The following is a 16,410-nucleotide window of genomic DNA, read 5'->3' on the forward strand; positions in this document are numbered from 1 at the left end:
AAAGCCTGGTGAATGATAGGTAACAAACCATCTAGTAAAGTAGCAAACGCCCGGATGGCTTCGGTATACAGATCCGGTATGTATCAGCTATAACCAGAGGAATTCCAGCATCCTATGAATTGATGAAATGAATGGACCCCCTGTTTGGAACTGCCCAGATGCCGAACAATGTCCCATAAATGATTTGGATTAAGCCTAATTACAGAGAAAACACAGACATGAGAATAGACTGCTTGTAGTGAGAAGATACGTGGGGGAAAAGGGAGCAAGGGCTGACCCGAGGAGCCCCTGCGCAATGATTGCAGAGAAGATCGACCAGTTCAAAATAGACACCAGTTAAGTAGCTCTGTAACATTCCCATGAACCCCAGATCGGTCTGTCTCCTCTTGGTATAGGGAAGTTTAAGAGGGTGAGCCACAAAAATGGACGAACTGTCAGGAGTTTGTAGGGGTCTGAAGTGCTGGACGCCTCATAGTATTGGCGGATACGGCCAATACGCTGTGGCAATATGCATCGAAAGTCGTAGTCATGAACCCGAGAAAATCTTCCAATCTTGGTATAAGCCTACTGCGCTGAAGTGAATCGCACTGATGAACTCCCAGGAAGTGAAACTTGTATGTCAGACCTAGCCACGTCAACCTACACATGAAGGACAAGATTCAAAGAGACCCTGATCCACCTTATTAAAACATTTCTATAGCCAAACCACCCGTAAAGAACAACAATGAGCTACCTGACCAACCAGGCCCCATGTGACTAACTGCCAGTATTGGCAAATAATGTAAAAATGCCAAAGTATGCGTGAACTTGGGCAGACGAAGTTCCAGATGCCAACCACTCATGACGCAAGATGGCCAAAAAAACAACTGATCATGGTCGTGGAAAAAACATGGAGATGCCATTCCAGTCACCTAATAAACTGGTCCCACATTATTAAATCGGGTTGCGTTTTTGCCTGTAACCTGACAACCGAGTCAGAGCCCTCAAACAGGGGAAGGAGGGCCAGACTCCATCCTGAGGAATAATTCTCATGGCATGATTCAACATACCCAAAGTGACTGTAAGCGCCCCTCTGAATAGGCTGGAGATCGGACAAAAGGTGAATGGTCTGACATATCTGACCAGTTCTCCAGGCAACCTCGCAATCAAGAGATTAGAGCTGAGAGTGAAACCCAGAATAAATGATGATGTTTGACCAGGACCTACCACTTTGTGGGCTGTCAAGGGGACGTTGGCTCAGCACACACCCTGAGAGAGACTGCAGATCCCTGGGTGGTAACCAGGGTTTCCACGCAACAGGAAATCAACTGAATGAAATAACCCTGACCCCCCTGCGGTACCAAAGATCCAATGGAGTGCTTGGCAAAGGTGTCAAATCAAGGACTGCTTTGACCCAAAGGTTAACCCAGTGGTAAAACGACATTTGCGCCATTCGTCTTGTCCTTACAGCAGTCAGGTCTGATGAAAGTAGCTTCAAAGCATAATGAGATCAGATTTTTAAACCAATACTCCTCCTGACTATAGGAAGTGCTGAATCGCCAGATCCACGGACAAGTTCTTGGATGAAAATGTAACAACTGATAACGGAAACTTGTCACTGGGCACCCCGGTGGGCCGACCCACCACCGTCAGAACGAAGGTGAAGAACCAAACCGAGCAACCCTGAAAACTACTGCCTCCAGTAACTTGACAATGAAAGCACGACTGCCTGCTGAAGCCAAGATACTACATGCGAAAGACTCTGACAAGATAGTGATGAGGCCGCGTGCAGGCCTGAAACATTCCCCCAACAGGGGCTGTCTGAAGACCGGGGATGGTAGATTCCAACACCGCCCCTGACAAGAAACACTCCTTGGCTCAGACATATTGAACCAGAAAGCTTGATAAGACCGGTGGAGTAAGGGGATGCCAACCTTGCCTGCAGGAATGTAGGAGGAGCAGGAGCTGGGGGTGCGCTGACACCCCTCCTCTGACCGAGCAAGCTTCAATTACCTCCATCCTGTCTTGCAACCCTAACAGGCCGTGGAGAGCATATTTTAGCCCACATGAATCTGAGTTAAGAATAATGCCCAGAACATGTTCCATGCTGGTGGATGGGAGTAGCTGGGATGGAATTGGAAACAACAACCCAAATCGTTTTGCCCTCCCGGCTGTGGCCAGGAAAGGAGAACCCCCCATGACAAGCTCCGCTGTGTGCTTAAGTATGGACCAACTCCTGAATGATGAAGTGCTACCAGCTCTAAACCCCCACGTGGGGTTGAAGGGATGAACGTGAATTATTTGCTTCCAAACGTGCGGCATGCCCAAACCCAAGGAAACACAGACTAAAGAAAAATTACAACAGACAACCAGACATGAGAACAACACCCCTCGGTGCCTACCCAAGTATGAGGACATAAGCAGTGATGACAAGACCACAGAGCGTGAATGAACCTGATGATGACCCCCATTCTAGTGTATGTAGTAATTGAGCCCGAGTAACCTGCAGCGCAAAGACAGGTAATTAAAACTGAATACTCAGGGATAGTGTACCCACAGACCATGGTGGGTAGTCGTACAGGTGTAATGAACGTGCATCATATGAAATATGGTATACGGGCGAGAAGATTGTGGTCAACAATCATTTAAAAACAAAACCTCAGCCCGTATGGATCTGTAGACATGACAATTCCTGAGATGTGAGCACTAGCTAACTGAACCCAGGTACACAAAGAAACTTGAACGAAAGGTACAATGAGACATGGAAACAAATGAAGATGAAATGGCTACCGGTGTATGCCGTAACTGCATAGCACCGACATGCTACGACAGAAACACGCTACGACAGAAACAAGCTACGAGAGAAACATGCTACGACAGCACCGCTATGACAGAACCTTCTATGACAGAACCCTCTAATGACAAAGCCCGTTAATGACAGAACAAGCTAATGACACAACCGTTATGACAGAAAGGCGCTAATGACAGAACCGCTAATGAAACACGCTATGAGAGAAACATGCTACGACAGCACCGCTATGACAGAACCCGCTAATAACAGAACTCGCTAATGAAAGAACAAGCTAATGACAGAACCGTTATGATAGAAACACGCTAATGACAGAACACGCTAATGACAGAACACGCTAATGACAGAACATGCTAATGACAGAACCGCTATGACAGAACACGCTACTGGCAGAACACACTACTGACATAACCGCTATGACAGAACTGCTATGACAGAACATGCTAATGACAGAACTGCTATGAAAGAACACGCTACTGGCAGAACACGCTACTGACAGAACCGCTATGACAGAACCGCTATGACAGAACCGCTATGACAGAACACACTACTGGCAGAACCATTATGACAGAAACACGTTAATGAGAGCGCTATGACAGAAACACGCTAATGACAGAACCGCTATGACAGATAACGCTGTGACAGAAACAATGTGAGGCATGAATCATGAAATGACAATGTAAGTGGAGCTACTCCACCAATAAGCCCCCCACTTGCTGGTCTGCACCTCCCTCCCCTTGATTTGTGACCCCAAGGTAGCTTGGACTATCAAGTAAGTCTCAGCTGGCTTGCTCTCCCGTCTCTCAGGGCCATGCTAGGACAGATCAAGCCAAAACATGTCCTCACTAGGATTTACTGAGAATCTGATAGGATGGAGTCTTTGAACAATTAAATGAAATTGGAATGGCATTCTCTGCTGTTCTGCAAGCAGCTTCCCTCCCTCCCTTCAGGACTAAAACAGCTAATCAATGCGGGCCCCCCCATTGATGCCCGGCGTGAGCACCGGGAGTAAGCAGGCAGGTGGACGCCCCCCCATGCAGCCTGGCAAGCAGGAGGAGTGAGCGAGAGGAGTGAGCGCCCCCCCCATGCTGCCAAGTGGGCGGCCCTCCCTACGATGATGCCGGCATGACCCAGGGAGAGGTGAGCGAGTGAGTGAGTGGCCCCCTCCCAAATGAAGCCCGGCGTGAGCCCGAGAGAAGTGGCTGCGGACGGGCAGCCCCCCACAATGAAGCCCGGCATGAGCACCCAGAGAAGAACCGCCACGACTCCTGCAGCCGACCGCCGCTCTGTGAAGAAACTGGAAGTGACGCGACCACCCGGAAATGCGTCGGCTGTAACCATGAAGACGAGCCGACGCATGATCAGACAGAGGACGCATGGTCAGACAGAGGATCAGACAGAGGGATATATACCCCTCAGACTCCTCCTACAAATACAGGCTGGCCTTCGGCCAGCCTTCTCACACACACACATAATATATATACACACACATCTCACAAAACAAAAGTGAGTACACCCCTCACATTTTTGTAGCTATTTTATTATATCTTTTCATTTGACAACACTGAAGTAATTACACTTTTCTACAATGTAAATTAGTGAGTGTACAGCTTGTATAACAGTGTAAATTTGCTGTCCCCTCGATATAACTGAACACAAAGCCATTAATGGCAACAAAAGTGAGTACACCCCTAAGTGAAATTGTCCAAATTGGGCCCAAAGTGTCAATATTTTGTGTGGCCACCATTATTTCACAGTTGGCCACTGGAGTCCTCTTCCACTCCTCCATGACGACATCAGGAAGCTGGTGGATGATAGAGACCTTGCGCTCCTCCACCTTTCGTTTGAGGATGCCCCACAGATACTCAATAAGGTTTAGGTCTGGAGACATGCTTGGCCAATCTATCACCTTTACCCTCAGCAAGGCAGTGGTCGTCTTGGAGGTGTATTGAGGGGATCATGCCCTGCTTCAGTATGTCACAGTACACACTGGCATTCAGGGTTCCCTTAATGAACTGTAGCTCCTCAGTGCCGACAACACTCATGCAGCCCCAGACCATGACACACCCCACCACCATGCTTGACTGTAGGAAAGACACACTTGTCTTTGTACTCCTCACCTGGTTGCCGCCACACACGCTTGACACCATCTGAACCAAAAAAGTTTATCTTGGTCTCATCAGACCACGGGACATGGTTCCAGTAATCCATGTCCTTAGTCTGCTTGTCTTCAGCAAACTGTTTGCCATCTTTCTTGTGCATCATCTTTAGAAGAGGCTTCCTTCTGGGACAACAGGCATGCAGACCAATTTGATGCAGTGTGTGGCGTATGGTCTGAGCACTGACAGGCTGACCCTCCACCCCTTCAACCTCTGCAGCAATGCTGGCAGCAATCATACGTCTATTTGTAAAGACAACCTCTGGATATGATGCTGAGCACGTGCACTCAACTACTTTAGTCGACCATGGCGAGGCCTGTTCTGAGTGGAACCTGTCCTGTTAAACCACTGTATGGTCTTGGTCACCAAGCTGCAGCTCAGTTTCAGGGTCTTGGCAATCTTCTTATAACCTAGGCCATCTTTATATAGAGCAACAATTCTTTTTTTCAGATCCTCAGAGAGTTCTTTGCCATGAGGTGCCATGTTGAACTTCCAGTGACCAGTATGAGAGAGTGAGAGCGATAACACCAAATTTAACACACCTGCTCCCCATTCACACCTGAGACCTTGTAACACTAACAAGTCACATGACACTGGGGGAGGGAAAATGGCTAACTGGGCCCAATTTAGACATTTTCACTTAGGGGTGTACTCACTTTTGTTACCAGCGGTTAGACATTAATGGCTGTGTTGAGTTATTTTGAGGGGACAGCAAATTTAAACTGCTATACAAGCTGTACACTCACTACTTTACATTGTAGCAAAGTTTAATTTCTTCAGTGTTACATGAAAATATATAATAAAATATTTTCAAAAATGTGAGGGGGTGTACTCACTTTTGTGAGATACGGTATATATATTTTGTGTGGGAGGACTAATTATTTTATTACCATGAGGTGGGCGGTCTCCTCTGAGATCACTGGCTCACAATCAGTGCTCTTAGCCAATAGCTGAGAGCGCTGACCAGAGTGTTTTAGCAGGGGGGCCATCCTTCTGTCAGAACACAACAGCTTAGCGACTCCGACCGGAGCTGTCACTGGGTTGAATGGAAAAACTATTAGTGTGTACCAGGCTTTACTCTACAAAGGCAGTCCGATTAATATTAACATTTTGCTTTTTACCAATTGTGGACTTTATTATGTGCAAGAAAATAATCCATTCATTCAGTGAATTCAGTTGCTGATTTTGCCATTACTGCCTCATATTGCAGTTCTTTCCACAGTTTAAATCACATACAAACCGTAGTCCTAAATGCACCATATTTGTTCACTACATGTGCAGGTTCTCATTCCTGCCTACTGGTACTGTATAGTGCTTTTGCCCTACTGTTACTTTTTTGTATTGTACATCTACCATGCACATCTGAGTAATGGAAAACTGTGCTCTCCCTATGTGGCTGAATTTTTTATCTTGGCATTATAATATTGCTTATTAGGGTGGCTAACTGATATGTAGATAGCCACTACTGGAAGAGTCTACAGTACTGATTATGTATACATATTTAAAATATATTAAAAAACAAAATAACTCAGAAATTTGCTAATTGAATGCAATATGTAAATATGCTATATGTCTCTTCTTTACAAAAAATTAGGTAAATGATTATTCTACCTGCATAACGTATACTCTTTCCAAACATGGCTGTCCATAGATATGGAATAGTGTTGATTTCAGTGCCTTGCGCCAGCATGTTCAGTGCTGCTATGCGACCTATGTCCCCAAAAAATTGTTTTGCAAGGAAAGGAATAAAAAATATAATTAATAAATCAAGTAATAGTCATATTCTCATAAATGATTGCATTATTTATACAGGAGCCTAACTATAGTATACTTAAAGAGGTTGATTTACTAAAACTGGAGAGTATAAAATCTGGTTCAGCCCTGCATAGAAACCAATTTGCTTCCAGGTTTTTTTGTCAAAGCTTAATTGAACAAGCTGAAGTTAGAAGCCGATTAGCTACTATGTACTGCTGCTCCAGATTTTGCACTCACTAGTTTTAGTAAAACAACAACAACCCCAAAGGGTTAGTTTGCCTTTACCAAAAAACTGTTTCATGAGGTATGTAAATAGCCTACACCCAGTGGCGGCAGGTCAGTTTCACCTGGCAGCTACAGCACTTACCGCGGGCTTCCCTCTGGGCGACCGGCTTCTATAGCTTCCCTCTGGGCGACAGACGGGTGGCCTGCTAGCTTCCCCTGCGTCTCCTCTCCTCGCATCTACTTCCTCCTCCTCCCGGCGGCCAGCGTAGCTTCTCCTTTGAGCCAATCAGGAAATTGGTTTCAAGACCCATTCCTGATTGGCAGAATCAGTGTGAAAATAGCGAATATTCATTCGCTATTGTAACACAACTGGGTGGGCACGGAGCTCAGTGCTTTGCACCCACGAGCCCACCCTATTTTGAAGCCTATTAGAGCCTATGGCTCTAATCATGTGCTTCAATGGAAAACACCCCACCCCATTGGAATCCATAGTCCAGCGTCCCTGTTTGTAGATAAGGGGGCCAGACGCATGGATAGGGGGAGCGGCGCTGTGTGCTCCCTATGGACTGGCCACCATTGCCTACACCTATAGCAAGGGTATTATTCAACTTTAGGTAAATATGCAAAGTTGTTTTTTTTGCCCACAGACCCCCCCTTGTCTGTAAAGGCAGTTTTTTGGTGAGGTGAACTTACCCTTTAACCTTCTAACTATATCTACCAGGTTCCACCTTATAAACAATCCCATCACTGAATACTGGGCCACTAGAAAAAGAAAAGGAAGGACAAGGTATAATAGACAGGAAGATAGTGGAACAGGACATGTCTTCAAAAAAACTAACTACATCATTAGGGAAAAACTGTGAAATGTATGTAGGAGGCAATAAATGTATTTTATCTAAAGTAATATAAAGAGTTGTCTAAAGGAAACCTACTGTGGAAGTATGGGGGCCTGCACTTCTGGGAAAACTAGTTCTCTCACTCTCATGCTGATACAATGGCTTCTTTACTTGTTTTCTATATATTACAAACCTGGAATAAGTGCACAGCTCAGGAGTTCTGACTTACATACTGACTTAGTCCTAGTTCACACTGGTGCAATGCGGAAAACCCTGCGATTTGGTGTCGGTTCCCGCATCGATCCTGAATTGCACACTGGTTCACACTGACATCTGCGAACCGCTGAGGGTGTCAATGTTAAGTTAATGACACCGCCAGATCAGTTCGCAGATCGCAGTGTGAACTGTCAAATGGTGCAGGAATCAGATTGCATAGGTGTGAACACCCATGCAATCCGATTGCAGTGCGGACCAAAAAAAGGGTCCTGTACCATTTTGGTGCGAATGCGATTTGAGCCATACATTTTGTATGGCTGAATTCACATCGCACAGACATCGCATGTGATCTGCACAGCAATGTAATTATTTATATAGTCAGCAGAAACACTCTAATCATTTTCCCAGCAGCTCAGCTCATCCCGCTTCCCCACTTCCAACAGTGATATGGAAACTTTCTAATATCCATAGTAAACACCAAAATGGTGACTACAGTGCTTCTGTTGTGAACTTTGATGAATTGCTGTACAGTGACTGAACCTACAAAGGTGAGTAGGGGCTTGTGTTCAAGCTCATATTTACTGGCCACATGTTCACTGTAAAGGTTAAGTGTATTTTAATACAAAGTGCACTTATCCTTTTTCCTCAGGCCCTTACCTAAACAATCAACTCTCTCCCTCCAAAGATACTTAGCTAGGCTTACCTACGACGGCCTCCTATGATTAATTACATTTTGGCTACGTCTGCAATATTACAGCCCCATAGACTTCCATGGGGCTATCTCTCACCAGCTCCCTACTTCTCTGGCCTTGGGACACAGCCCCATAGAAGTCTATGGAACTGTAATGCGTAATTGTGTCCAGGAAAGTGAGACTTGCTGTGCTGGATGTAAACAATCCCGGAGGCCATAGCAGTTGGATCAACATAAGTATGCATCTATGGGGGGGTTGGTGTTATTTAGGTCAGAGCATAAGGGCAAAAAGGATAATAGCTCTTTGACTTAAAGTGCACTTATCCTTTAAGGTTAAGTAGAACACCGATTTTAAACAAGACTAATGGTTTTCAAGTACATAAGATATTTTGTCACGTAACAGTGTTGCATTTTTTGAAGGGTATCAGTTCTTGAGGTCATGGGATAGGTAGTAATAGTTAGACACATTCAGTGGGATTTGGTATGTAATGTTGCAGGCTTTTCATTACTCATCCAAGCAGATTTTTCAGAACTGAAGAAGCTTGCTTGGATAAGTATTAAAACATCTTCAACATGGCAGAACATGTCTAGTTGAATGTTGAACATGTCCACTTGAACATGTCTAACTACTACTACCTGTGCATTTGTTTTCCCTTTCCTTTGGCTTATGTACAATAAGTATTATGCAGACAGATAACAATAAAATATGTTATGCTGTGTTCATTAAACATTTCAATGATAATTCATTTTGCATTTATAACATCATGGAGCATTGTAGTTGGTGTAATTTTTCTTATCCCAATGTTACCTTGCATATGTGCCATCTGCCAGTGAGGTACATTGACTTTCTTGTTATTGCGAAAAGCTAATGGGAAAGTCACAACATCCCCTGCAGCAAAGACACCAGGAATGTTTGTCTGCATCATCTGAGAAAAGTAATGATTGTTGTATTTATTGAATTAGCATGATTTTTACAGGTACATATGCTTGACTGTTTCATGATACACCAGAATACATAACAAAATATTAGCTCAATGCCTCTTTATCTTGCAGTGTCAACATTATTAGATATACCAAAGTGTTACTGTTTTGACTTTTGAGCAACCATAGTAATTTGTGGTATACGTTCAACAAGATGTTGGAATGTTCCTTGGGATTTTGGTCCCCATTGACTTTATAGTTCCAACAGATTTGTTGACTACATTCATGCTACAAACCTCTGGTTGCATCTCACCCTGTGGAGCACCTCAATTTCTGACCCTACAATCTGCATGCCACAGAAGAAAGCTTAAATCTTCAGAAGAGGCAACATTTTTCTAATCTGGCATGTTCTCCTGTGCATCATTTACTTTAAATTCTAGAGACTATAGCCCATAATAGTCGTAATAGGTCAGCATTTTCTGAAATGCTGCATCATAAACAGCATCACCATTCTTTTTACAGTCACGACTTATGGTTATTATTACTTTGTGACCTTGGTTTTGTTTGCACCTGTCTCAGTTCTATCTTGTCTTTGGTTCGTGCCTTATCACACCACTTTTTCCTTCTGTTTTTCTCCCAGTTTGGTTACCTGTTGTGTCTGTTATCCTTTTATGAACCATATCTACTTTTTTTGCTAATGTCTGTCTGTTTATTCTAATTCAGTAGCTCTCAGTTTTGTGTCTGTTCAAGCCTGCTTCTCCTTGTTAACCTTCTATGTTCCCTGCTTGCTTCACCTAAAATAGACCCAACTCCCAATTCTGTTCCTATCAGTTTCTCCTGGCTAGTCTTTGTTTCAGCCCAGGTTCACACTGCTGCGGGATTGAAATTGTGCGCATTGAGCTGAACTCGCACGATTTCATTCCCGCGTGTCAGTCTGATAGAAACTACTTTTAGGAATCAAAAATGTATAGTTATTCCTGCGCTATCATGTGTTGAGAGAGGGAAGAGCTAGTGGAAAGGCTGCCTACACCGAATAGGGTACACCCTACCCTTATATGTAAGTGGCAAACAGATTAACACGTGGTGTGGCGCTCATCCATTAAGGACATAGTAAATAAAGTGCATCAGCATCAATGACTATAAAACCAAAAGTGACAGTGCTATGCAGTAATGCAATGACTATAAAACCAAAAGTAACAGTGCTATGCAGTAATGCAATAACATAAATAATACACAATATCAAAAAGTAACAGTGCTCACGGTATCATGCTAAAATTGATAAGTAGCTATGGCTGTGATACAGCATAAAGGTGAACCACACACATGTGCAAACTAATGGTGAATCCGAAAAAACAGCCGCAATACATAGGTGAAACAAAAAAAAGGGAAACTGAATCTTGGGCTGGGCTGGTAAAGTCATGCAAAGTAAATGTACATGCCAGACGACAAGCATCAAATGAACAAAGTGACTAGTGCAAAACAAAATATATAAAAAATATAATGAGACAGATGAAAAAATAAAAAATGTCCAAAATTAAGTGCACATATAGCAACCTTCTTAAAAGGGTGAGGTGACTGGAACAGGTATATAGTGATGTTTCTTCTCCGTGCAACACACCACACACTTGTAAGTAATGGCCCCTTACCTTCGGGTAATAGGGCAACAGCATCAATCAATAGTGGGAATAGCAGCGCTTCCTCCTGGTGCAGGGGCTAGATGCTTCAAGGTGGTGGGATACCAACATCAAACCAAAAAATAGGGGCGACAACCTTTATTCTATGACTGGCAGCCTCATACAGGAACTCGGTCCCTCCACGGGTATAGGGGGGTCCCCAGCGGGAAAAGGATAAAAAAGGAAGGTCCCAAATAGAGTAGTATTGTTGGTAACAAGCTGGGTTTATTTGCATAAAAAGTACTCACATAAAAACAGGTGTAACGGTTCCTTAACACAGACGAGCGGCGAGCTCGTATCATCAATCAGCATAGAGTGCCTATCCCGTCCCTACGCGTGACGTCACGGGTCACGTGACTTCATCAGGGGATCATTACTTCACTTTTTGATATTGTGTATTATTTATGTTATTGCATTACTGCATAGCACTGTCACTTTTGGTTTTATAGTCATTGATGCTGATGCACTTTATTTATTTATTGTCCTTAATGGATGAGCGCTACACCACATGTTAATCTGTTTGCTACTTTTTGGAATCAGTGCAGCTTCACTGGCCGCCGATTTGGCATGCGATTTGACATGTCAAATCGCATTGCAAATCGCATCAATGTGAACCCAGTTTTAGTGTCTGTCTGTCCAACTCACAATTTACCGTCTTGACATCTCTAGAGGGAGAGGTTTGTCAAGCAGCTAACGTTGGTGGGCACCTGTGTTAGAACCTATGTCAACTGTCTTTTTTTAAACCCAAGTGTATTCAAAATAAAGAAAGCACAAAAAATGAGCACAGGGCACATGACTTACTATTAATGCATTGTGTCCCCTGTTCTGCTGGTTCCTGGTTTCCCAGGGTTCCTACGGACACCCGGGAGCGCCGTGCGATATGCCACTGTCATTGAGACAGCACCACAGCGGTAGTTCACAGAGAGCAGGGGAGGGGGCTGGACGGAGTTGGGAGCGCCACTGACTCTCAGACCCCGCAGCTATCTGCTGCCATAACAACGGTATTTAACATTAATGTGGCAAAGTATATCCACGGTGTGAGGTCCAGAAGTGGTTAAAGCAGAGAAAAGAGAGCCTCCCATTCAACGTGGCTGTTAAAGACAGCGGCAGCTGGTGCTCCATCACCCGGGGGGTGGCAGACATACTTGACCCCCCATCGCTCCAGCCCTATAGCCTCCATACCCACCCACGGTCACCGGCTCACTTACCCTATGCTGCCCCCCGGACTGACATGTTGAAGGGTGGCTGCCGGCGGCGGCTTCCCCCTCTGTCTCCTCCGTGTCCTGGCCTCGGTGTCCCCCCTTCATCTTCCATCCAGTGGCGGCTGGTGGGTCGGTCGGGCTTCCCCTGCATCTCCTCAGCATCATGACAGCCGTGCGTCTCCTCCCCCCTCCTCCTAGGCCAATAGGAGCACTTCTCCTTTCACTTTTCCGGATTGGCCCAGGAGGAGAATATGTATGACAATAGTGAATATTCATTCGCTATTGTCACACAACTGGGTGGGTTTAGGGCACAGTGCTTTGCGCCCTGAGCCCACACTTTTTTTAAGCCAATTAGAGCTTCTAATTAGGTGCTTCAATTAAAAAAAAACCCATTGGAATCCATGCTTCCTGTGTCCCGCATGTAAATTAGGGGGGGCGGCGCCCCTACGCCCTGCATTACGGGTCGCCACTGGTTAAAGAACAGTTTGACTAACCAATTTTTTGACTTGTGGTGGTATACCAGACCTGCCTCCATTCCCTTACATGTATGTATCCATTTTCTTATCTCTGATTGTCGTATTGGTTTATACTAACACATTGGCTGAAAACCCACTCCAACTCATAATTCTCAGATTTTACTTAGATATTGTTCTATAGACTGTGTCCCTAGCCCTTGTAATAAAAGTATTCGACACTTCACTCAAGCCTCCTCCCCACTCCCGAACCTGACAACTGACTGTAAGTATAGTGATTTCCAAAAATGTTTCTATTAAAGCAAATTTTCCCTTAATTAATTGTATGCCCCTTATTCATATCAGTTAGGCTGCTATTTTTTGCCTTAATTAGCCAAAGGCAGTTTTTTTGATTTGTACATTAGTGGCAGTTGGCTCTCATATATCACAGCACATTGGCAAATTAGTATTCAGAGAATCACTTTGGAAATGCAATCTTTTGAAAGGTTCAGCTGTAAGACAGGCAGTAGTAGTGACTGCAGGAGATATAAATAAGAGAGACAGGGGTTATTTGAAGAATGACTCTTGCGAGTCAACCTTGTAAGACATTAGCACATCTGTGAGCTATATGAGTATTGGGGATTCTTTTATAATCTAGAGCAAATAGCAGCAGGATTTTCCTGGCATCCATTATCAGCAGGATCTTCCTGACATCCAGAAGCAGCAGGATTTTCCTGACATCCAGCATTCAGTGAGAGAAACTATTTATTTATTTTACCTTTCATATATCTAGATTGTAATCTCTTTCTAGATTGTAAGCTCTAACGAGCAGGGCCCTCTGATCCCTCCTGTATTGATTTGTATTGTAAGTGTACTGTCTGCCCCATGTTGTAAAGCGCTGCGCAAACAGTTGGCGCTATATAAATCCTGTATAATAATAATAATAATAATAATATATATAGTGCATTACTAGTTGTCCATGTGAATTTTTTTTTTACTATTCCTTATTCATGGAAAAATTCCTTACAAAATATATCTATAGAAGAGTTTATGTGCCTTTCTATGTTGCAAATAATCTCATAATAATACAGAATTTTTATGTTTTTGAAAAGTTTTTTTTTTAATGCACTCTGAAACTGAAAGTTACAAATGGTGCCTGCATACACACATATACAGTGATGTGTCTTGTAGCTTTCCCAGATGTTTCCCAGCTGCTTTGTAGGCACAGTGCAGGACCTGGATTCTGTACAACCTGTTTTCTTTAGCTCTACATGCTTCAAAGCCCAGAGGTCATAGGATTTTTACATCTCCCTCTTAAGCCTAGTACACACCACTTGTTTTTTCCCGTTCAAAAAACTCATAGCTCAGGTCCAAACAGCTGTACTAACAATCTGATGTTAGTACATCCATCTCCCTTGCAGAGCTATTGTGTTCTGACAGGGGGATGCCCCCTGTCAGAACATTCCCGTCAGTAGTCTCTGCCGTTGACTAAGAACTCTGATTGCGAGTCGGTCGGCTGCTAGTTTTCCAGCATGCTCGTCTGATTGGCTGGCTTCTGTTGGACCGGATGCCACACACGGGCCAAATAGCGTTCTATTCTGATTCTATTGTCAGTGTAGATTATCAGTTTAGTGTGCATCAGTGTGTTCAGTGTGAGTGTAGTGCGACCATTCATCTTTACATTAGTGTGAATGTAGGGATAGTTCAGTCATTGTTAGTGTAGTGACCACCATTCATCTTTGCATTAGTGTAAATGTAGGGATTGTTCAGTCAGTGTGAGTGTAGTGACCGTTTAACCAGGGCTTTTTTTCTCGGAGAATAGGTGTAGGAACTCCCCCTGTCTGATCCACCCCTTGTCTCTGCCCCCTACCCACCTCTGACCACCGTCCCTTGATTCAACCCCCTACCCACCTATAGGGATGAGCTGAACACCCCCCTGTTCGGTTCGCACCAGAACATGCGAACAGGAAAAAAGTTTGTTCGAACACGCGAATACCGTTAAAGTCTATGGGGCATGAACACGAATAATCAAAAGTGCTAATTTTAAAGGCTTATATGCAAGTTATTGTCATAAAAAGTATTTGGGGACCTGGGTCCTGCCCCAGGGGACATGGATCAATGCAAAAAAAAGTTTTAAAAACGGCTGTTTTTTCAGGAGCAGTGATTTTAATAATGCTTAAAGTCAAACAATAAAAGTGTAATATCCCTTTAAATTTCGTAGCTGGGGGGTGTCTATAGTATGCCTGTAAAGGGGCGCATGTTTCCCGTGTTTAGAACAGTCTGACAGCAAAGTGACATTTCAAAGGAAAAAAGCCATTTAAAACTACTCACGGCTATTGCATTGCCAGTCCGACAATACACATAGAAGTTCATTGATAAAAACGGCATGGGAATTCCCCACAGGGGAACCCCGAACCAAAATGTAAAAAAAAAATGACGTAGGGGTCCCCCTAAATTCCATACCAGGCCCTTCAGGTCTGGTATGGATATTAAGGGGAACCCCGGCCAAAATTTAAAAAAAAATGACGTGGGGGTCCCCCTAAATTCCATACCAGACCCTTCAGGTCTGGTATGGATTTTAAGGGGAACCCCGCGCCAAAAAAAAAAAATCGCATGGGGTCCCCCAAAAATCCATACCAGACCCTTATCCGAGCACGCAACCTGGCAGGCCGCAGGAAAAGAGGGAGGGACGAGAGAGCGCCCCCCTCCTGAACCGTACCAGGCCACATGCCCTCAACATTGGGAGGGTGCTTTGGGGTAGCCCCCCAAAACACCTTGTCCCCATGTTGATGAGGACAACCATCCCCACAACCAAGGGGACCCCCAGATCCCGGCCCCCCCCCTGTGTGAAATGGTAAGGGGGTAGTACCCCTACCATTTCACTAAAAAACTGTCAAAAATGTTAAAAATGACAAGAGACAGTTTTTGACCATTCCTTTATTTAAATGCTTCTTCTTTCTTCTTTCTTCTTTCTTCTATCTTCCTTCATCTTCTTTTTCTTCTTCTGGCTCTTCTGGTTCTTCCTCCGGCGTTCTCGGCCAGCATCTACTCCGCAGCGTCTTCTTCTCCTCAGGCCACTCCGCACCCATGGCATGGGGGGAGGCTCACGCTCTTCTCTTTATCTTCTTCTCTTCTTCATCTTCTTCTTCATCTTCATCTTCTTCTTCTCTTCTTCATTTTCTTCTCCGGGCCGCTCCGCATACATGCTGGCATGGAGGGAGGCTCCCGCTGTGTGACGGCGTCTCCTCGTCTGACGGTTCTTAAATAATGGGGGCGGGGCCACCCGGTGACCCCGCCCCCCTCTGACACACGGTGACTTGACGGGACTTCCCTGTGACGTCACGGGGAATGCCACAGGGAAGTCCCGTCATGTCCCGTGCGTCAGAGGGGGGCGGGGTCACCGGGTGGCCCCGCCCCCCATTATTTAAGAACCGTCAGAAGAGGAGACGCCGTCACACAGCGGGAGCCTCCCTCCATGCCAGCATGGATGCG

General features: G+C 44.7%; 1 protein-coding gene across 4 annotated transcripts in view; it reads right to left on the reverse strand.

The window, feature by feature from the left end:
- Positions 1–16,410, reverse strand: part of AIFM3 (AIF family member 3) — a 148,573-nt gene that overhangs the window by 21,920 nt on the left and 110,243 nt on the right. For all 4 annotated transcript variants that reach the window (XM_073625177.1, XM_073625172.1, XM_073625164.1 and 1 more), the window contains exons 16-17: positions 9,479–9,596; positions 6,559–6,657 (exon numbers count right to left, since the gene is read on the reverse strand). In XM_073625177.1, the coding sequence (XP_073481278.1) occupies positions 6,559–6,657; positions 9,479–9,596 (217 nt within the window). The remainder of the gene's footprint in view (positions 1–6,558; positions 6,658–9,478; positions 9,597–16,410) is intronic.

Source organism: Aquarana catesbeiana, linkage group LG01 (assembly GCF_042186555.1).
Source record: "Aquarana catesbeiana isolate 2022-GZ linkage group LG01, ASM4218655v1, whole genome shotgun sequence".
Classification (NCBI taxonomy): Eukaryota; Metazoa; Chordata; class Amphibia; order Anura; family Ranidae; genus Aquarana; species Aquarana catesbeiana.